Source organism: Ursus americanus, chromosome 6 (assembly GCF_024610735.1).
Source record: "Ursus americanus isolate L20-20 chromosome 6, mUrsAme1.1.p, whole genome shotgun sequence".
Taxonomy (NCBI): Eukaryota; Metazoa; Chordata; class Mammalia; order Carnivora; family Ursidae; genus Ursus; species Ursus americanus.
Genome location: NC_142132.1, coordinates 44,881,114 through 44,904,559, shown reverse-complemented (window position 1 = coordinate 44,904,559; position 23,446 = coordinate 44,881,114). Strand labels below are relative to the sequence as shown.

The window sequence follows — 23,446 nt, the reverse complement described above, 5'->3', positions numbered from 1 at the left end:
TAGTTCCTGGGAAACAGCCACATGCCTTGTGATCTTGGTACTGTGTTCCTCAGCTCTACCCCAGGTGCTATTACAGTACTTAAGAGTCTTAGAGTCAATGTTCTGTGATAGATTGTTAAATTAATAAATGATTTTAACTGGCATTATACAGAGACACTGCTGAATTGGACGCTTAATAAATACATGTTGACTTACTTAGTAAAAGGGAAAGAAGGGAAAAAAGTGCTTGGCGCCCAGCTCTTGACAAGATCCACTCTGCAACAGTGTTGCTTTTTCTCATTTAAGCTTCAGGAAACCCAGTGAATTATAGGTTTTCACATATTCAGTTTACTTGTGTTCAAAACGCCAGTAAGTAGCAAAGTTGGAATGCAAACCCCAATTTGCACACCTACATTGCAGAACATTAGGTTGGTTATTACGCCTACTTGGACTTGATCCCACATACGGAGGCAACAGTGCTGAGTTCCACTGTGGGACAAAGAAATAAGGCTTGCCCCCCTTCCCCTTGTGCTTGGGATGCGTCCTGTTGATAAGAGGATGAACAGGGTGACAGAGGATGAGACTTTGTAAGGCAGTGAAATGAATGATGTGTAGGAGATGTGGGGGAAATGTAATTGTTTCATAACGTGATTGCATATTCCTAAGACCTGGAAGTTGTTAAAATGGTAAATGGCCTAGTGACTGAATGAATTTTAGTTTGTCTGTTTTGAACAGGTGTGACATTTTAGGGGTTAACACTGCAGTATTGACTTCTGTATATTTAGTCAGTGCTTTTTGGGTCTTTTCTCTTAACCCCCCCCCCACCTTTTATAAGTGTGGATATGTTGAAGTTCAAATGTCTGATGTTTCCAGGGGCTCTTGACTTTTAGTGTGTTTCTGCTGTCCCTTTGTATTTTCTTGGTCCTGATGCTTTGGTTGCATGTTTGCATCTCCTTTCCTCCTTGGGCAAGCTTCTCATTGCCTTGCTTTCTAGGAAATTGTATCTGTTCTGTCTCGTTTAACATTTCTTTATTTTCTCTTGTGTATCTAGCAATCTGCTAGCTAAGGTGGGGGCTGCAGATACAAGACAGCTTGAAGACCTAGTCCCTGTACTCGAAGAACCATGTGTTAGTCTTTTCTAGTCCTTTAATACAATTTTCATAATTTTTGCAGTCAGCCAGCAATAAGAACTCCTTAAAGTCTCTGATATTTTCTTTGGGGAATTTCTCTAAATTGACTTTTCTTCACACCTAGACTTATAGGCAAAATACCCAGGAATGATGGATGTGGTGACCAAGGCATTATGCTAGGTAAAATAAGTCAGACAGAAAGACAGGTACTCTATGATCTCGCCTAAATGTGAATGTGAAAAAGCCAAACTCATAGAAACAGAGTAGAAGGGTGATTATAAACTCGTCTCTCAAAGGATCCCAATTAAGCACATAGTAGAAGTAGAAACTGCTTTTTCTGTGCGAAAGAGCATTAAGGTGGGTCTAGTTCCCACCTCAGCCCACTCTCCAAGTCCTTCTTATGTAGCTGTGACCATGGAGAACCAAGCCACTATTTGCAGAGCTGCTGTCTCTTTGAACTCTCTTCAGACATTTGACAGAGTGAGCAAATTCATAAGCAGGGGTTCAGACCCAGGCCCACATTGCCCATACGGCTGCCATGCCCGTGCCTTTCTCATGACCCGTGTAGAGAAGGAAGCGCTTGAATTGCTTGAACATGAAAATAAAGGATCTCAGTAAGAGCCAAAGATATGAAGGGGGAAAAATAAGATTTTAAATAAGTGAAGTGAATGATGTTCATTTTTATGAAGAAATTTGGAGAATCGTGTCAATGTTTAGACATTATTTCAAAGCCATAATAGCATGAAAGAGAAATTTGAAAGAGGAGGTAATAGAAATTTCCAGTGTCAGGCACTGTCTTTGTTTTAGTTTTTGGACCCACCTACCTTCTCCCAGGCCCTACCTTACTGAGTGTTTCTTTGTGTGCTCAGATCGACGGGTGTGGGGCGGATGGGTGAAAACATGAATGGGTTGCTGAAAAATAGCGCTTTCTGATTGCTCTTCCATTTACTCATAATAGAGTGACTAATGGAATTTGGCAAAAAGAGGCATGAATACACACACCTTAAAAGAGTCCCAAACTCAGAGCAGGTGGAAATGTAGAATGCTGAAGAATGTGCATTATGGAGTTGGGCGTCTCTGGGTGTAATTCCTGCCTTTCCATTTTATTGCTGTGAAATCCTAAGAAGATTCCTTGGTCCCTCCGTACTTCAGCTTCTCTTCTGTAAAATGAAGATAATATTTCAATCTGAATAATAGGTTTATTCAAGCATTATTATCACATTTTGACTTCTAGGGTTTCTGTTTATCCTAAGATCGTCTAGTTTCAGTTGTTACAACCAAGACAGCTAAGGACAGATTTAGACCATGAGAAGGTCCGATGTACAGCAGTTTGCTTCATTAATTGTGTTAACTATTAACATATTGCAGTTGTTTTACTCTGCTCAAATCCCCTTGAATGAAGTCTCTCCATGATATCCGAGATGTCCTGCACCAGAGTTCCCAAACTTCCTCAGTATTAATCCAGAAACCGAACATGGCCTGGTAGCCATCCTGCTCCACCTTCCATGTGAATCACCAAACACTGGCGATTCTACTTCATAAATTTCTCTCCAGTCCACCGCTTCTTCCCCTCTCATCTCACCTGGACTATGCCGTATAGGCCTGCCTACGTGTATGCCTGCCTCCCTAAGATGAATTATCCACATTGTAATCAGTTGACACAATTGTGCAAAAATACATAATGATGGATCATTTCCTTCTGGAAAATCATTCATTGGCTTTTCCTGGCTTTTATGATGAAGAATAAAAAATTTCTAAGCCCGTCTGTCTCCGTCCCCAGCTCCTACACAGTACCTGCCCCCCATTGTCAGGACATAGGCCACAGTTGTTCAAATGGTCCGTATGTACGTCCTCTGAGGCCTTTGCACATGCCCCTCTCTGCAGGGGGCACTCTGCACCCCACACTCTCACAGTCATCTCTAGATTTCATCCAGCGCCCATGTTAGGAGACAATGAAACATTCTGCCAAAGCTACATTCCCATGCAATATTTGTCTTATCTACAAAATCCTTCAGGTCCTTTTGCCGAGTGCAGGGCTCTTCTCATGGGTGCATCCCCCACATGGGACAAGACCCTAGTCCCCTAGATGTGCTCTCGTTGTCTTTCATTCTTTCAAGCAGAGACGTATTGACGGTTACTTCCCACATAGGCATGGGAAACCCAGTCTTTAAGCTGATTTATCAAAGCTAACAAAAATGAGTCTCTCTCTAGGGAAAATTCTCAGATTCCCCATGAGAAATAATAGCCTTTGTTATTATTTTCATCTGTTTGTCTCATAGACCATAGGTTTCCGGAAGATAGGAATTTGGTTTTTCTTTATTTCATGTGCGTATGTGTGTGTATGTGCGTGTGTGTGGTGTGGTGTGTTCCCAGTAAATAGCCCGTCACCAGCTGCCCGATAGTTATTCAGTAAATATTTATTGAATGAAAATATGCTATAGGCTGAATGGTTGTGTCCCCCCAAATTCATATGTTGAACAGTAACACCCAATAATAATATTAGAAGGAGGGGGGTCTTTTGGGGGTGATTAGATCATGAGGGTGGAGGTCTTCCAAATGGAGCTAGTACTCTTATAATATAGAGACCCCAGAGAGCTCCCTCACCCCCTTCGCCATGTGAGGGCACAGCAAGAAGTCAGCCATCGGTGAGCCAGGACGCCCTCACCGGACATCAGACTTACTGGCATCTTGATCTTGGACTTCCCAGACTCCAGAATCGTCAGAAACAGATTTCTGTTGTTTATAATCTGCTCAGTGTATGGTATAATGTTATGGCAGCCTAAATGGACTAGGACAAAACCCTCACACCAACCCTGAATTAAAGATTTTTACCTGTTAGAGATGAGACTTTTTAAAATCCCGATAGAGACTTCATTTCTTTTTATCAGTCTTGCCAGGTAATTTGAACTGTGAGCTGACGATCCCATAGGCCCAGGAAAGCACGAGTATATTACTCTGAATGAGTAGCTTAAAAATCCAGGATGCAGGGGCGCCTGGGTGGCACAGCGGTTAAGCATCTGCCTTCAGCTCATGGCGTGATCCCGGCGTTGTGGGATCGAGCCCCACATCAGGCTCCTCTGCTATGAGCCTGCTTCTTCCTCTCCCACTCCCCCTGCTTGTGTTCCCTCTCTCGCTGGCTGTCTCTATCTCTGTCAAATAAATAAATAAAATCTTAAAAAAAAAATCCAGGATGCAAAAAATAAAAAAAATAAAAAAATAAAAATAAAAATAACTTCTCCACATTAAAAAAAAAAAAAAAATCCAGGATGCAAGAGGTCAATAGGAGAGCTTGTCGTTGACACAAAGGCAGCAGTCACTTAACATTGGTCAAAAGAGGAACATATAACTAGATGGTTTTTGTGGGTTTTTTTTTTTTTTTTTTTTTTTTTTTGCGAAGTGGCCTTGTCTTCTGTCTGGTGCCAAAGTCACAGAGTATTTGGTGGAATATCATGTGCTTATTTGGAAACATCAGGGTCTGGCTGCCAGAGGGATCACTTCCAACTTTTTCAGACATTCCCCTACTTACAAAGGGGCAATAGCATTGGAAATTACAAGTGGCATTATAACTGCACAAGAAATTCCAGTACCATCAGCCAAGGAAAGAATATGACCCTTTGTAGGTGATTGGCCAATCTTGATTTCCATAAGGAAGAAGAGTGCTGAGATTTTTTGGGTGAGGCCTTTCAAGCTTCTCCAGCATAGAGACCTCAGCTAACAGACTTCAGGTCTCTGCGTGGCTTCTAAGTCAGGTGTATCAGGGAGTTGTAATGAGATGCCATTTTAGACCTGAATCACTCACCTCTTCTTTCCACACCACGTCCCCTAAGCAACTTTCTATTGGGGTTTGATTTCCCATGCAAGAATGCCTTTCAGAATGGGACTGCAGTCGATGCTGGGGACGATGTTCCATTCTCTGCGACTCTTTATTTCCCCAATGCGCCTTTGCATGACATATAGGGGGTGAAAGCCCCTTGCAACAGCCAGCCATCTGGTCTCCCTGAGCTCCACTGAGAGGCTTCTGCGAGTCAGCAGGTGACACACTTACCTTGGTAGCACACTTGAGCTGCCTAAAACTCCGGTTGTGTTCTCATATTACAAAATTATAAAACACTCCCTCACTTGTTTCCCCACAGGTGCCAAATGTAGAAGGCTCCTTGGGACTTCACTTTCCTATCTCCGTCTCACATTTCTTGGGTTCCAATAACACTGGACAAAATCAGGCCCCTTCAACGCTCTGTGACCTTATATATGCTGTTCCTTGGACCTATCCACAGCAGCAGGTGCCTGCACAGCAAAACAGTTCTAATTGTTTAAGGCCTCTGTGAAGTGTGAGCTCCTACTGAAGTCTTCCCCAAATCCTCAGATTAGAAGTAGCTGGCATTATCTGGAACTTCAGTAAGTCTTCATTCCTGCCTCTAGTACTGTGGGAACAGTGATCATTACTCAGAATTGCAATGTAACTCTATACATGTCTGCTTCCCACCCTTTTCCCAAACTAGACGTTGAGTACCTAAGGACCTGGCAAGGCCAACTGTCTATTCCTAGAATTTATCTCAGGGCCCGACACGTTGTAGATGCTTAGTGGCAAGCTTTCTGAGAATTATAATTACTGTGACAGTAATGATTATGCTAACATCACCAGCACGCACATACCTTCAGCATGCTAAGGTAAGCACTACCTTGTAGCTCTGTATCTATAATAATGTGTTTAGAGTTAAATGATAAAAAAAAATACATATATCTGTCTGGGGTGCCTGGGTAACATAGTCAGTTAAGTGTCCGACTCTTGGTCTCTGTTCAGGTCGTGATCTCAAGGTTGTGGGATCGAGCCTTTACATTGGGCTCCATGCTCAGTGCGGAGTCTGCTTGAGATTCTCTTTTCCTTCTCCTCCCCCCCATGCTTGTGCATGCTCTCTCCCTCTTTCTCTCTCAAATAAATAAATACATCTTTTTTGAAAAAGTATCTATGGTCATGGGAATGGACCCAAGACTGACTGCTAAAGATCAGGGTATTTTCTTTTATGCTTATGGGTTTCAAGTGGAAACTAAATAGGTGTATATCTTTAATAAACATGTATGTGTTTGTTTACTCCATAATTTTCTCCCAGTTTCAAGTCTCTTGCCTGTCATGTATACACAGAGGTGATATTGAACGTATTTAATGGGTAGTATGGAAATGACAGGACTAATCAGAATAAATCTGACCATAGCTGGAGCAGAGTCCATTGGATCAGTGTTGTGGTTGGTTGAGTCTGAGAATCAGTCTGTGGAAGAAGAGCAAGACTTGGGTTTTCTATAAGGTTATTTTTAGGTGCCTTCGAGATATCCATCAAGAAGGGAAAGGTAGGCAGACTGAGTTCAGAAACACCAGTGGGCTGGAGGTATAGCTCTGGGAGTTACTGGCATGTTGGCAATAGAATCACCCAAAGCTGCTGCTTCTCAGAGAATTACCTGGAAAGCTTGTTAACTGAACATCCCACCACTCACTTCCGGTTTCTGGTGCAGTAAGTTTGGGATGGGGCTCATGAACTGTACAGATAATGCTGATGCTGCTGGTCTGAGGACCACACCTGGGATAGCATTCACCTGGGGGATAAGTAAAAGTGGGGCAGGGAAAAGCAGAAAAAAAAAAAAAGTGGTCTGTGGGAAGGAGTACAGTGGTTAAGTCAGGCTGCATTGGTTTGAGTCCAGAAGCTACCAGCTAAGAACCCCATGACCGTGGGTCAATGATAGAACTCTCTAATACTCAGTTTCTTCATTTGTAAGATAAGGAAAGTAAATAATAGCATAAATTCATAGTGTTCTTTAAAGCCAAAAAATAGCTAATGGGAAATGGGTAGCACAGTGCAGAGTGTACATTGGGAATTATTTGAAGACTAGTTCTTGAACCGTCTGGCATTTAAGTAAAAGTTACACGAGACAGGTGGCAAAGACTAAAAAGCAAAAGGAAAATCAACCTTATGTGATAGCAAGGGAGCCAATGAAAGGTTTTTCACAGAGGTGGGAGTGGCTGAGTGTGGGTGCTTCTGAGAGTTGAAACAAGTTGAGAAAAAAATTTGTAAACATCCATTAGATTCTGAGACACCCAGTGACACAGACTGGACCATTTCAGTAGAGCGACATGGGGAGCAGAGATGGTGTGTAGGAAGCATGTAGCATAGTACCTAGCGGAGGCTCAAGGGCCTGTGACAAGACAAAGGCTCCAGTGACAGTAGTTGGCAACTGTTACTGCTGATATGTGTATGCATGCAGGTAGAAGGAAATAGATTCAGCTGTAGGATAACTCTGCAATTTCCAAATAAATGCATTTCTATCAAACAAGCTATGTCTCGTTCAGGCTTATTTAAACTGGTGCAGTCTTAGAAGCAAGATTTCAAGGTGGCAGGTATGTCATGCAAATTTAAGAAGGGTCCTTTCTACAGTTGCTATGGGTGGCTCTGGGATACATCACGAACTGTCAGTTCTCACAGCAGCCCCATGACTCATTTGAGCTTATAGATTCCTTGCCGCGCGTTCCCCATTTCTCCCATGCCAGCAAAGTGAACAATGTCTGGTCTCTGGCAGCAGGAAGAAAGCTATCTTTGCCCCTTGCCAGCTGAGAAGTGGTTTGTTTCCCTTTCAAACACTACTGCATTCTTCTTGCAATTTTCCTTAACCATTAAATATTTTATAAGTCAGTCTCCTGCCAGTGCTCCTTACTAGGTGCCCGATAAATGGCAGATTCAACTGGGAATTGTAATGTATGGCAACAGGTTTCATTTATACCACTGCCATGGAAGAGTCTGCTGGAGTTCATGGGCATATTTAAATGGGTGCTAGCCTGTAAAGGTATTTTGCTAATCCTAAAAGCTTTTAGATCGCGTCTTAACTTTTCTTAGAGAATTCTCATGAACTCAGTGGGGGAAGGAAAAAAACTGGTTGATGACTCTGACATTTGTAAGCCGGGAGTGTGTGGAATGGACCTGGGGGTTATGCAGCCTGTCATCATTTTCCTTCGTTAGGTGTTCTTGCTCTTCATGTCTAGAATTCTTTTTCCTGTGCCAATTAAATCGTGTCCATTCAAGACCCAGCTCCAGTGCCAACCCTTTGGGAAGCCTTCAGAGAGAACTATAGCCTGAATTAGGTTCTCCCTTTATTTTGATTATCTAGTGCAATTATTATCTGTAATAGTCTATTTAGCGCTCTTGTTCTTGCAACAAAATCTGTGCTCCCACAGTGTGCAGTGTTGTGCTGGCAACAAAGAAAGCCTCAATAAGAAATATTCAGGTTCAACTTCGTACTTAAGGGGGAAAACCAGTCATTGTTTTAATTCATTAAAAAATTAACTTCCATTGCAAAATCTGCAGGGATTTCTATTTCCCAGCCTTACATTTTCTTCCCATTTTTCCTTTAACGAATTAACCACCAGTACTTCCCACTGTGCGTTTAATTACTGTACTGATTGCTTACTATGTATGCTACATGGTGTGGAAAGAATACAAAACTTAAAAGCAAAGCACTCTCCCTGAACTCCCTGGGGATAGAGACCAAAACCCACAAAAATATAAGAAAACACATTAAACTACATATAACAAGTGCCAGATGAGTGGTCTGGATAATTGTACAGCCCCTGTGGTCTCAAGTGAATGGGCACTGTTCCTCATGCCAGCAACTACACTTTCTTGGCCTGAGACCTTGAACTTTGGTTGTGGTGCTTGGAAGGCCCATCCTTAGCACCATCTCTGTTCATCTTTAGCTTAACATTCCTTTATCCTCTCTTTTAGAACATCATCCCTAATTTTTTCTCTCTTCCTGTCCCTTCTTCCCATGGAGTTGTTTTTTTCCCCTCCTCTTATCAATTTCTATACACTTTACCTAAATTGTTTTTGAAGCTCTTCTTGACTCCTAACTTCTAAACATTTATTCACATGGAGTTTTTCTTTTATGAAAAGCATGCACAGTTTTCAGTATAGAACATTTAGAAAAATGCTCATGTATAAAAGATCATTCTTCTATAAACACCTGTTGTGTTCATCTCTGTGTCAGGCCATCCATAGGATCTTGGATCAGAGATGGGAAGACTCACTCTGCCCCTCAGGAGTTCATGGCCTGGGCAGATGGGAGATTCCTGGGCTGATGCAGGGGAGTGAATGATATCTGAGAAGGAGTTACTTTGCAATAAGAGAGAACCTTGAAAAACAAATGGGAATTCATGGGAATAGTAGGCTTCTCCTAGTTTACTTACCCGGACCTTCATCCATGTGATTTTTTTTTTGAAGACAGTCAAAACCTCTATAGCAAATGTATCAAGTTATATTCCTAGAAACAGAAGATGCTCTTTGAATTTGAAATACATAACAAAATAGTACCATGTATTGTAGCCAGTGTAGTGTATTAGACTATTGTAAAAGTGAACCAATTTAAAATATATAAACAGGTTTCAAAAATGCTGGAAAAGTTTACAGATGAGAGTTCCACACCTGATTGTTAAGGTGTCCCAAGGTTATTTAGAGTTACGATAGTTTGGAGTTAGGTCACATGCATTATGTCATTCTCCCAAATGCCCCCTATTTCCTCTTTAGAACAAAGTACTCACCTAGACAATTTAAAGCACACTGTGTCACCTTAGGGCACAGAAGGATAATAAAGAGGTATACCTCATACTTTATTGTTATCTCATTTGCATTTATGTTTTATTTTAGATGTTTGTAATATATTTTATATGTAAGACAATTAACCAAATATATACATACATGCACTTATAAGTAAATATACAAATATTGGAGCGTGTCATCCAAAATTATTGTTGACTCTTTGATGGGCTGTGTTTGATTATGAGTGATAGAAAGCCTAACAGGACTCGGCACAGTTTACTTATTTGCTTTATTTACTACTTTACAGAAGTGGGTAAGTGGTCTTAGAGTTAGCGTAGCAGCCTGGTGATTCCATTAAGAAATTTTTCTATCTTTCCATTGACATATTTGGCATGATGCCCTGCACATGTAAAATTATTTTTATCTTGTAGTGAATTTCATTTACCTTGCCCAACGCCTATGTGATTTTAGGTGAGTAGTGATATATGGACACTATATAGTGAAATGTTTAGGTAAATTCTAAGGTTTCAGATTTATTGGTGATTGCAGTATACTGATGGAAGGATCAAGCCTAGCATTCTGTTACTGTTTATTCTATTAAGATATTAAAAATATTTAATAGAGGTATTTCTTTGAATCCAGTCAAGTCATTGCAAGGGATAAGCCTGTGTATTTATCTTAAGTTTTGGATTCTCTAAGCTACGGAAATAGAAAACCTGAGTACACGTTAAGCCTGACATCTCCGTACTCTCTCACCTTGGACTTTTGTAGGGCATTTACTTGGTTCTCTGATCCTCTGTAACGTGCTGATAGACGATGACGTGATGAGGAAGGCAGTTGGTAGAATGGGGAGGTAACCACAGGAGACAGCACTTGTCAGATGGAAACTAATTGATTGTAATTGCTTTGCCATTGTATTGCTCTTGGAGTCTGTAGCTTGTTAAAACCACTGATTATAAAATAAGGATCTCACTTTTTATGCTGTAGGTTATGTTAATGAAAAGCTGTTCTTAGAGGAATGATCAGTGAATATCAATAAGTGGATAATAAGAAATTAAAGGAAAACTTAACTGATCATGAGTTAATATACTTCAGCAGTCAGAGTAGCAATCAACTGTGTGGTGTTTCATATTGAATATTTTGCTCAGGACTCTTGAATTTTAAATATTTCCAATAGAAAGGGAGATTGATTCTGTGTAACTATTTATTGCAAGCTGTCTTGAGTAACAATCTTCTCTGTAGAGGAGATCTCCTGGAAAACAGAAAATGTGTCTGTTTTGCAGAGCCTTTATTTCATGCCAGAGTATTAACAGACATTTTGAAGTGGAAAAATAAGTTCCTATTGTACCACCAAAAGGGGATATTAGCAGTGGGCTTTTTCAATGCCCACATTATATGAGCAGTATATTATATGAGTGAAGATTTCTGTGAATCTGAGGGCAGTGTTTGTTTTTCCAATATTCCTCAATATTAAAGTAGGTATACTAAAATGATAAGATTGATGTGGAATTATATCTAACTTGTTGTAAGATATGCATTAACTTTTATGTGATTGTAATGTCTTCAACGATCATATCTTTTACCAATGTCATTTAAACTGTTAACAGTGTTAGAGTGATCAAGATTTATTGAAGACATTTTTTACTGAACGCCAATTGTGATTCAAGGCTCCACCTCTGACCTTAAGAAACACACAGACTAAAGAAACAGATAAACAGGTGAACAAATGGCTGCTTGCAGCATCGAATGTTGAATGCAGTGATGTGAGTGATAAAAGGTGCTAGGGAGACACAATGGGAAAATGATGTAAGCTTTGAAGGATTTCTGGATGTCTTTCAGCAAAATAAAAGATGGTCCAGGAAGAAGAAGCTGTGTGACAGCTCCTGGTGTTTGGAGAAATAGAATAATAATTGGAAATGAAGTTGTGTGTCTTAGGGTACAAGATGACACCAGACGGCAACATTCCACATGGTCTGTGTCCTTCCCTGAGGAATTTGGAGTTATTCCTATGGGATGGGGCCTGCTGAGGATTTTTAGATGTGGGAAGGGTATGAGTGAATTTCCTTTTAGGTCAATCGCTTTCTCCTCAGTTTGGCTGATGAACAGGAAGAGGCTCATTGTGACTTCCCGTTACTAAGCTGGTTGGTTACATTAACCCATGCTATCGAACATTATTATTAATCTAGACCTAAGTAAAGGGAATTAAAAGAGCTTAAATGCAGAATCATTTATTCATCTTTGACTTGTTATTTTATTTTTTAAAGATTTGTTTATTTGAGAGAGAGAGAGAGCATGAACAGGGTGGGTAGGGGAAGAGGGAGAGGAGGGAGAGCATCTCAAGGGGACTCCCCTCTGAGCAAGGATCCTGACTCTGGGCTCGATCTCACAACCCTTAGATCATGACCTGAGCCAAAATCAAGAGTTGACACTTAACCTACTGTGCCACCCAGATGCCCCCATCTTTGACTTTTTAAATATGTTTTTTTTTCTCCAATGTGGCAGTGGAGTTGGTGCTAATACTTTAGTTGCTTAAAACTGTGAGACTAGAATGTCTACATGTGATACCAGCATCTGTGTCTAGTGGATAGCATATATTTATGGCTAGTTTCATATTTAGGGAAAGGATGTAGACATACAGCTTCATTTAAAAATGTAAGTAATTATGATTTTAAAACAAAAGTTTAAAATAATGCTTAAAAATGACAATAATTTGGTTCTGTTAGGTATTTACCAGAAACATTCTTCACATCTGAGATTCTGTTTCAGAATTTGGAAAATTTGCATTTTAATTACATAAGAAAAAAAATGGAAGAATAATTGGTTCAGCTATTAGCCGATTAGAGCCGTAACAAAAAACAAGCAAACAAAAAACTCATAGAAACTGCATTGGTTTCCACAGAACAGTCACAATATGCATTGATCAGATGTTTAATGACATTTGGCAGTAATAAAGGGAAGGAGAGCCTGCTTCAATCTTTCATACAATATGTTTGTTAAAAACCGAAATTAACGACAGTGGATTTGAGGTGTTTGACTGCAGATTCATTCAACTCTTACTGTTAGTGTGTCCTCAACGGGGGCTTATAGAGTGATTCCAATTGCTAAAATCCAATGGTGAAATAAGACAACTGAATACAGTGCTTGTCTTAGTCAGTCTGCTATAATAGATTGGGCAGCTCATAAACCACAGAAATTTGTTTCTCGCAGTTTTAGAAGCTGGGAAGTCCAAGATCAAGGTGCCTGAAGATTCAGTGTCTGGTGAGCACGGAGGACTTCCTGGCTCACAGAGCGCTACCTGCTCGCTACCATCACATGACTGCAATGGGCAACGGAGCTTTCTGGGGCCCGTTTATAAGGGTACTAATCCCATTTATGATCTAATCCCCTCCCACAGGCGCCCCCACAAACTGTCTCATTGTGATTAGGTTTCAACCTGTGTATTTTGGGGGGCACACAACATTCAGTCATACGGTGTGACCATATCCAGCTTCATTTCTTCAGTCCAGTGGAGGGTCTGTGCTCTCTCTCGAGGCCGGGGGTCAGTGCCCAGGAGAAGTCCTCAGTGCTCAGATCCCGGCCAGGAATGGGGCCTGGCGGTGGCAGGATCCGCTGCTGACAGCAGTTCTCTCTGTTTCCCCTGACAGATACAACGACGTATTCCACCGAGCGATCTGAGCACTTCAAACCCTGCCGAGACAAGGACCTCGCATACTGTCTCAATGATGGCGAGTGCTTTGTGATCGAGACCCTGACGGGATCCCATAAACATTGTCGGTAAGCCACTGGTGGCCGGCACTGGGGGCAGGCCCTCAGAGAGGCCTGGCAGCGGAGGGCGGTGTGTGAGCTCCGGAGTGTACGTGGGTTGCATTTGGTCCAGCTTTTGGAAGGGCAAAATCAGGAGTCTTAATACGGGAAGGGGCAAGGCTGTTTCTTTAGTATTTGCGGAAGGTAAAACTGAATTAAAGTAGACAAGATCTGAATTTTACCTGACTAAGCAAAGAAGGGTTTACTTTTATATCTACCAATTTAATAAAAATAATTGTTTACTCACTTTAGAAGCCTGCATTTTTGGTGCAGGACTTAGGCATATTGGCCTGTACTCAGAAAGAACCCCTTCTTGCAAAACTACAGACGGTGGCATGACAAAGCAAACTGCTCATCTAAGATCGAGTGGCTCAGTGTTGATCGTGAACCAAACCCCAGACTGTTACTGTGTCCAGAGAAGACTGAAACTCGTCTTGATTCTGCCCTCGTTTATTAATTTCATTATTTTTTTAACACCTCTCTTGATGAAACAGTTTCCTGCAAGATGTTGTAAATGAAATCATAGTCCTATTACAGTCTAGGTAGAGAACTACTTAGGGAAAATTCCCAGTAGAGATGAGGAGGTGTTTAATTGGTTTTTAGAGACTTAAGGTTATATAAATGCTAAAAATAAAAACAAGTGGAGATAAATAGTGCGCTTGTAGGCACTGCAGCTTTAAGGTTCCATAGAAGAATCAAATTAGCATCCAAAAAATATTTCCCACTGAGCTTTTATTTCCAGCACTACCCTGGTAATTTGTTTTTTCTTGCAATTGTATATGCTTCAGTGATCATATAGATACACCCCCTTTCCTTCTCTTTATTTACTCTTCTCATATGACACACTTATTAAATTAATTATTCTGAATCATGAAGCATGGAAAATTATGACTTTTTCCTCTACATATTGCTATTATAAAACTTTATTCCGTGTTGTTTTATTAAGATGGCACAGAGAAATGCGCCTGTAGTTAGAAGCTTGGGACACGTTGGCAAATCCTGCCTGACTCTAAGGGCCACCTTCAGTCCACAAGGAAGATGAGTTGTCCCATGGGCAACACGGGTTTGGAAGAGCTAATAAGTGACAGTGGCAGATCTCTGTGAGAGTTACCGTGTATTACCTGACAGATAAGAAGAACTGGGATCTTTCCTTATGTTTGAGAGCATGGCTTCCATGTGACTTGGGGAGTGCCATTATATTTACCCCACTTACAAAATCTACATCCCATTTCTGTCCTCTGTGAAATGGGGTTGGGGATGAAGGGGAGCGGGAATGCTCTTTCCCACATCCCTCTTCTTGTGTTACATTTATTAGGTCAATGTAGACAGAGGCAGAAAGCACACAAATGACTGTAAGGCCTCAAAGCAGAAGCCAAGAGTGATCTACCCATTCAGAGCATGAATTGTATCCAAGCTCTCATAAATACTCAACTGTACGTTAAAGGGATTGTCATGTGGAAGTGGGCAATGCAGTCAATTAAGTTTGAATTCCTAACTGATTGGTGGAGGGATTAATCAGAAGTCTCACCTTAAGCAGTGACTTTCGGGATGGTGTTTTACCCAAAAGAAGGATCAGATCAGACCCCCATCACAGTATGCAGGTGGGTATGATTAATCTTTTGAAAAGTGTGAATGTTGAAAATAACAAGATAATTCTTACTCTTTTTCAACATAGAGCCTCACTATATTCTGGATTAGTTCATGATGTATTAGTTTGCTAGGGCTGCTGTAACAAGTACTACAGATTGAGTGATTTAAACAAGGAAAATGTATTTTATCAGTTTTGAAAGCTAGAAATCTGTACTCCGGGTGTCAGGAACCTAAAGTTGTTTCCTTCAGGTCTCTCTTTTTGGCTTATAGATGGCTATCTTCTCCTTGTGTCTTCTCATTTACTTCCCTCTGTACATGTCTGTATTCAAATTTCCTCTTATATGGACACCAGTCATACTGGATTAGGGTCCACTCTAATGACCCTATTTTAACTTACCTCTGTGAAAACCCTTTCTCTGAGTATGGTCACATTCTGAGTTACTGGAGGTTAGGACTTCAGCGTATTAATTATCTAGGAGACAAATCCAGTCTATGATAATGGATCTCAGGTCTGGAAAAAATATCTTTTGCTTTTGTGGATATATGCATGTCTAATTTTTTTTGCATACACAAGCAGAGATACATCTCTGATTTAGCTGGAAATATATATATATATATATATATATATATATATATATATATATATATATATAATTTTGACCTCCTGTCTTCGTATTTCTTGCATATTTCAGCACAGACAACCTGTTATTTAACATAGAGTCACCACATAGCTAATCATGACAAAAGACCAGCCTAGGACAGAATTGGAACTCGAGTAGGTTAATAGATGCCTATAAATCTCCTACTAGACTGTATGAATAAATCACACATTGCGTGTGCCCACTATTCATCTCCTGGGCTTTGCTGTGAATAAAAAGCTTACATTTGTTCCTGCATCAGCCACTTCTAAGAATTCCCATATAGTTATTAATAATGTGCTATTTCGTATAGCACTCTATTTAAGTAGTATGTTTCATTCATTCTTCTCCATTCGACAAATGTTTATTAAGCACCTCCTATCACCAAGATATTGTTGAATAAATGCATACAGAAATGAACTTAGGAATTAAAGGGGACTGTACTTTGTCAGGCACTTGGAGTAAGTGAAGTAGTTTGTTGTCAGGAAGTAAGGAAAACAAGGGAAAGTATTTTCACGTGACTGGCACGCTACCAGGGGTATCTTTGTAATACATTACTAACTGGGCCATGTTTCAAGTTAAATTAGAAAACCACAATTTAGTATATTAGAGCAGCAATATGTAGGGTCTCTGTGAATCTGGCTCATTAAATGCTTTACTTGTGACATTTAAATCTAACAGAAATCAAGATTATACTTTTTAGTATTTTAAAAGTAAATTGCAATCCTATGATAAATTCTAAGACTGTGATTCTATGAATCAAAAAAATTTTTCTATGTTGAAAAAGATTGATCATGCTCTACCACTTTTCTGTTTACTTGCGTAAGAAGAATAGACGCAAACCTACCTGGATATCTCTGATAGAGGTCCTGTGTGCTCAGAAATGTTAGCAGGATGAATGTTGAGATGAAGGAGGTTTCATATTTTTCTCTTTGTTATTTTCTTCCTCTTTAGTGTATTTTCAGAAAGCCATTTTTAATATTTAGAAATTATAGAGCAAGCTAATGCAAATTTAAGAGCAATACCAAGATTCTAAAAATAACTTGACAGAGGGGATTTTAAAGAAACATAAATAGGCAAACTTGGTCTTGTTCAATTTAAAACATGCATTAAAGTCCTAGATCATTGGGTGACAGACTGGTAAAAACAGAATCTGGTATGTTCTGGAACTTAGTGTAGAGTAGGGAGAGATCCATAAATCAGAGAGAAAATGAGAGGCTGATTGCTCAGTAAATTTGGTTGGCTATCAGGTAAAGCAAATCAAATTTGGATTTTTACTGCCTTCTTTATGTGAAAAGTTGTTTTTAATGAATTCAACAGCTAATATAATTAATAAAGTCTTGAGGAAAACAGTCAATAAAACTATGTATTTATTTTTATTTTTATTTTTTTAAAGATTTTATTTATTTATTTGACAGAGAGAGACAGCCAGCGAGAGAGGGAACACAAGCAGGGGGAGTGGGAGAGGAAGAAGCAGGCTCATAGCGGAGGAGCCTGATGTGGGGCTCGATCCCAGAACGCCGGGATCACGCCCTGAGCCGAAGGCAGGCGCTTAACCGCTGTGCCACCCAGGCGCCCCTGTATTTATTTATATCAGCAATTGAAGGGAACTATTGAACAAAAAAACAATGGAAGGAAAAAATAAACAGCCTGGCAAAACATTGCTTTTTAGGTCTGAATACCCTAAATTAGAAATAAACTTAAAAAGATAGACAAATTATCAGTAAACTGTATAATAAATATGGCAAAGAATTAATAGTCTGATGAAGTCACACAGGTCAACTAGTATAACACTAAAATTAAGTCTCAATAGGAAAATGGGCAACAAGGGGAACTTATTCTTCCCTTGAAAAGGAATACAAATAATCACTAGATATGAAAAATACTCAGCCCCACAAAGAAATGCAAATTAAATTTTTTTTTGCCTGTGATATACTTAATGATTTTTAAAAGCAAATACTTTACTGAGAGTATAGTGAAAGCACATTCTCATTCACTACCTGAGAGAGTACATTTTGTTAAATATCTTCTGTATGTAACATTTCAGTATGTTTCAAAATATTTATAGTTTCTAAAAATGGAGTGTACAGAAATGTGTACGTAGATTTATTTATGAGAATAAGATTTATTTGTATTAGAAGAAAACCCTGAATGTATAATTCTGTATAAATGAGAATACAGCTATGCATTGGATGAATTCAACCTAGCTGGAATTTTCATAAGGTTTTAAGGACATGAAAATGCTCATTATGTTATATATGAAAATTGGGATAGTCTAAAGTTGAACATACAACAGCAATCCAGTTCTAAAAAAGAGCTAGTAAAAGGACTAATAGGTTTTACAACTATTTTCTTCTTCAAACCTTATGAATTTTCTAAGATCCGTACGTGACACATGTATTTCATTTATGTAATACCTGGTTCAGACACTTGACCGTTGCTTCTCATCTTTCCATTAAGAAAGATAGATAGTGTCCCCGTCTTTGTTAAATCAAGGTCATTATAGTTCATTATTATTAGGCTGATAAGAGAACTTCCAATTAAGCCCTTTCAGATTAAATACCACCAAGTCTATTTGAAAGTATCTGCTCCTTTTATTAATAATTCATTTACACTCTTTACACTAATTCTTTTCCATGCTGAATTTGTGTTTTAAAACAAAAAAAAATGGATTAAATAATAGAAAGCTATATCCTACAGAAATAAAGGTAAGTGAGAAGGAAAGCAAGTTACTAGAAACTCATTGAATCAAAATATTCTGAATAAAAGCAGGATATTCTCTAACGTATTTATTTTTATGTCATTTCTACAAATTTTAAGAACTTGGGAAATGGTGCTATCTGTAATCTCTTTCACTAGAGTGAAAGAGGTAGCCATTGTGACTGAAAAGATTGGTAGGCATTTGACTGGGCCAAACTTGTTTTGAGGCCAAATTCAAGTTAAAAGGATGTGCCTCTGCTGAATTGAAGCTCATTAGATGTTTCGCCAGCCTTGCTGTAAAAATGGATTTTCAAAACTTTGGAAAGGATAGCATTTTAGCTGAATTTGATCTGAAGCGATCATTTTGGAAATTTGTCAAGCAATTCACTTGAAGATGCTTGACTCGCTTGAAATATGGAACTGCTAGAAAAAGAGAGAAGCAGTCCAACAGCAACCATTGCCCTAGGCAGTCCTTCCATAAATGGGCTGATGTACCGGGCAATCAGTGATGCGGGTGAAATGCTCCCAGGACTTGGGGAGCAGGGAAAGCAATTGAAAGGAGGGGGAGCCTTTGAGGAGTTGCTGTTCCTTACTTGTCTCATTCTGCCTGAGAAGGTTTTGAAATCAAAGCTTCCATTTTTAAGAGCATTGACTGGGCACAATGTAACCATTTCCTGATGATATACTATATAAAATTACAGGACCCTCCCTATCCGTGCTTTGCTCTGTCACTTTGGAGGTCCATTAGCTGTCCCACCCAGTGAAGGTCTTGTTTATCAAATGGTTTTCCAGTAAGTGCTCTGAGCACAGCAGCTAATGATTCCCCATGGTTGACGCAAGGCAAAATGGAAATGGAGTTTGGCACACATCCCTGAACTCCATTGGCAGGAGATGATGGAGGCTGAAATTTCTCTAAATCCAGGCCTCGTGGCAGAATCCCTGCGGAATGGAGTTGGATAACATGGTAAAGAGCCTCAGAAGAATTTTGAAGTTCATTAGATAAATGTTCATGAAAATGTTTGCCGCAGTCCAGTCATAATTTGAGTAATTTGAAATAGCCACGTTCATAACAGACTGTCTACTGATTGCCCCTGACATGAAGAAATGAGCCAAGTGATAGATAACTGTTTGTCTCTTCTGTGTGGATAAAGTTTGTGGAAAGAGTCTCAGTGGCTCAAAAAGCAAAGAACAACAGCACAGTGAACATAATTTGGCAACTTGATGACATGTAGGCATTGGTTTACTTCTTCTATTTTAACCTGTTTGCACCGGACCCCAGCTGGTATTCTTAAAGGGCCACTTAAATATTGTGCACAAGACCAGAGAAGCACATTTGATAGAATAAAAACATATTTTTTAGTTAGTGGTCAAAGATTCTTACCTTATTTTAATGTTTTCTAATTTCATTGACAGCTCTAGTTGGAACGTGAAATGGTGTTTCTTGAGGCGGGTGTTCTGATTTGGGTTTCTGGTTGTATCAAAGAATTGACATAAATATGTTTTTTAAATAGCTTCCTTATATGACTTGGGATAAGAGGCAAATGTGGGCATTCAAGACATAGTCCTGAGTTAAAAGCTCTGGACAGCTTTATACCGGCTGTATGAGGTTTTTCTGAAAGGCATTTAACCAGAACCTCCAGTCCTGTAGTGAAAAGAGAGTCAGACAGAGACAGACAGAAATACTGGCCCTAAAGATTGATACAAGAATGAAAAGTAGCAACATCTAGAAAACTCTAAATACACAATAGACACTATGTATATGAAACTGTCATCCTCAGTTCTTTCCTCTTCTTCCCTTCCGGTTATATTGAAATCAAGCCAAAGCATGTTTGCTGGAATCCTGTGAGAGAAATTGAGTGGGTATCATCTGTGTATTTGATTAAGAGGAGACTCAGGTTTTAAAAGGCGAGAAGGGGCAGGCCAGAGAATTCCTTATGCATTCTGAGGGCACAGGCTTCTCATTGCTAATTTTGATACTCTGACAAATTAACCAAGTTCTGTTATTTCTCCCAATATTGCAACCAGTTCTTGATTTTCCAAGACTTTCTTCTTGCTGACTATAGCTTTAAGAGGAAAAAAAAAAGTGTTTTTCCTTTCCTACTTCATCAGTGTGACTTGCCTTAATTGTGTTGGTGATTCCCATTTGGACTGGTTGGTTAGATTCAGTCCTCCACCACTAACTAGCAGATGGGCAAATTACACATATTCTCTGTGACTCAGTTTTCTTATCTGTTAACTGGGGACAAGAGTATTTCTACTTTACAGGATCATTGGGAGGATTGATATAAGTAAAATGTACTTGTCTGGTGTAAACACATAGTGAATTTAATGGAGTCAGTGGGGTTGAATATAATAAGGTGTGTATGTTGCTTTCTATCTGCATAGCTTTGTTTGCAAATCATGATTTGTGCCAGAGCTTCGAGATGGGTACTCAGAGTCTCCTAAACACATAAAGTTCAGCTTAGACCCACTAAGGAGAGTTAACCTGACCCAGATAAATTATTGAAAAACACTCTAATAGCGGATCATGGGCAAGAACACTTTTTAGAATCAAGGGTCATTATCATTATTCAAGCAGTAAACTTCAGGGAAAAGCAGGAACAAGAGGCAACCTTTTGTTAGGCAAATTCTCCCTGTTCTGTAGACAGGAATATGCAGAAAATTTCCCTCCCCTGGTACCGTTCCAGCCATTTTGGCTGAGGACCCTCCACGCAACCCCTGGATCTGCCTCCCCAAGTACTTGCTTCCTCTACGTGGGGGCCTCAGACCTGCTGGGTTGGAGCGACCTGGGAGCGCCCACACTCAGCCAGAATAACGTGATCGCATTTGCCACGGTTTCAGTGAATTATGGATTCGTTCCCCAAGTTTATTTTTAAAAAAAGTATTGAGAACATACCCATAAATATCCTTTTAGCTAGAGGTGTTCTATTCGTAGAGCACATAGAGATGAACGTTAGCTATGGTAACACCGGTCCTGCCTGCCGTGCAGGCTTCTCAGGCTAACATTCTAGTAAGACCTCAAAACAGGACAAGGAAGGCTGGGATGATCTGCCTGGGCCTCTGGGACAGTGAGAGAATATGCACCACCCTCCTGCAGGGTCTACTCATCTAGTGAGGAAAGAACTCTTGCTGTAGCCTGTTTTACAACTTTGGGCAACATTTCCATCTTCCTGAGGATGGTATGTCTTTTCAATTCACTTTGGTCTGAACATCTTTTGAAAAAATTATATAAAAGAATTTTTTTAAAAAATATGAAAGAATATTTAAGGACCGGATCACATTGTCTATGCATAATATATATATAATATTATATATATATATATATATATATATATATATATATATATATATATATATATAAATTCCCTACCATATTGTAATCTGAAGGACCATATAGATTGTCATCCAAACCCAAAAATGTTTGAGATGTAATGGGCAGTTTTAATAATTTCTTCTGTGAAATAAGCCTACACCAGGAACGCCGTAAGCTCAGTAGGACATACGGTTGCCCTAATTGTAATTCAGATGAAACTCAAATTCATAGAAAAGCACGTATGCTCTATGTGTTCTTCTTAATCTAAATTTCACAGGACTGTACAACCTCTGTATTATTATCCCCGCCTTTTCCAGATCAGCTGAGCATTCCCTGAGTCACCAAGTCCTGGCAGGGTCTGGGTGAGAGAGCAGAGCAGGGGGCTCCCAGAGCCCAAGGCCTCTCCGTTGTACTCCAAGTCTGTGGAAGTACACATTCAACACCCAGTTAGTGCTGTCTTTCATTACCTTTCTACCTAGCCATTGTTTGTGAAAACTAAAAAATGTGACAGGAGGGCCAGGCCCTCCTTGTCTATAGAAAGAAGCTGAAGACAGCATTTCTGAAGTTTATCTTGAAGTACATTTCTGCAACTCTGTTTATTATTATTTTTTATTTTTTGGATATTAATGTTATAAATAAAATGATGTTTTATGTGTTTATTAATATTTTATTATTATTTATTTTTTATGATCATAGCTGTTCTGGTGCTTTTTTGAATATCAGGAAAATAGTCTGCTGTTTTGAAAGATTTTATTTATTTGAGAGAGAGAGAGAGAGCGTACAAGTGGGGGGTGGGGGAGGACAGAGTGAGAGGGAGAAGCAGACTCCCCGCTAAGCAGGGAGTCTGCCGTGGGGCTCGATCCCAGAAGCTGGAGATCCTGACCTGAGCCAGAGGCAGATGTTTCACCGGCTGAGCCACCCGGGTGCCCCTGGAAAACAGTCTGCTTAAAGCCGGATTGGTGCTACGCACGTGCGTATGCGCACACGCTCATACACATCTGGAATGTTTACTAGGTACCTGGCATCATGCAGGGCACTGAGGTCCAACGGTGAATGAGAAAAAAGCACCCCTTCCTTTACCGAACTTGCTCTTAGTTGTAGCACCAAGAAGTCCCCACAATTAGTGTGATAGAATTCCATGATGGGCAAACACTGACAATCACCGGCACCAAAGCCTACACTTGGGATGGTGGGGAAATCCTTCCCAGACTGGTAAACTTGGAAGAAATATCTTCATCGAGTATATTTACATACGAAATCCCCTGTTCAAGTTTTAGAAAATGAGAAATTAATGATAAAATTAAAAGAAGAAATAGGAAAAAAATGAAAGCATTAAGCGTACCTCGAGGAATATCTTGTTTAGAGATAGATGTCATATGTGAGTGATACAGAATGTGTTTGTAGATACGTGTGTCATATGTGAGAGGTTTAGAAGGTATGCTTAGGTCTACCACATGTATACACTAAAAAATAAATGGCAGTTTGATATATTCTTCCCATTCTTCTACCAGTATTTATTAAGCATAGTCAGTGTTCAGGATCCAATGGAAGGTGGTAGGAAAATAGTGATGAAGGTTTTCAGAAAAACTAATAAGAAAGTGGTAGAGATGGACATTTTCTAGTTCAATTCAGTGTGACAGGTTCTGTGATCTGTATCATCCAGTCTATTTGATCTGCATGTGCGTAGCCTATATCTGCATAGGAGACTCCAAAAAGCAA

General features: G+C 39.7%; 1 protein-coding gene across 8 annotated transcripts in view; it reads left to right on the top strand.

Moving 5' to 3' along the window:
- Positions 1-23,446, top strand: part of NRG3 (neuregulin 3) — a 1,004,506-nt gene that overhangs the window by 431,865 nt on the left and 549,195 nt on the right. For all 8 annotated transcript variants that reach the window (XM_087862978.1, XM_087862977.1, XM_087862976.1 and 5 more), the window contains exon 2: positions 13,327-13,456. In XM_087862978.1, coding sequence (XP_087719104.1) covers positions 13,327-13,456 — 130 coding nt within the window. The remainder of the gene's footprint in view (positions 1-13,326; positions 13,457-23,446) is intronic.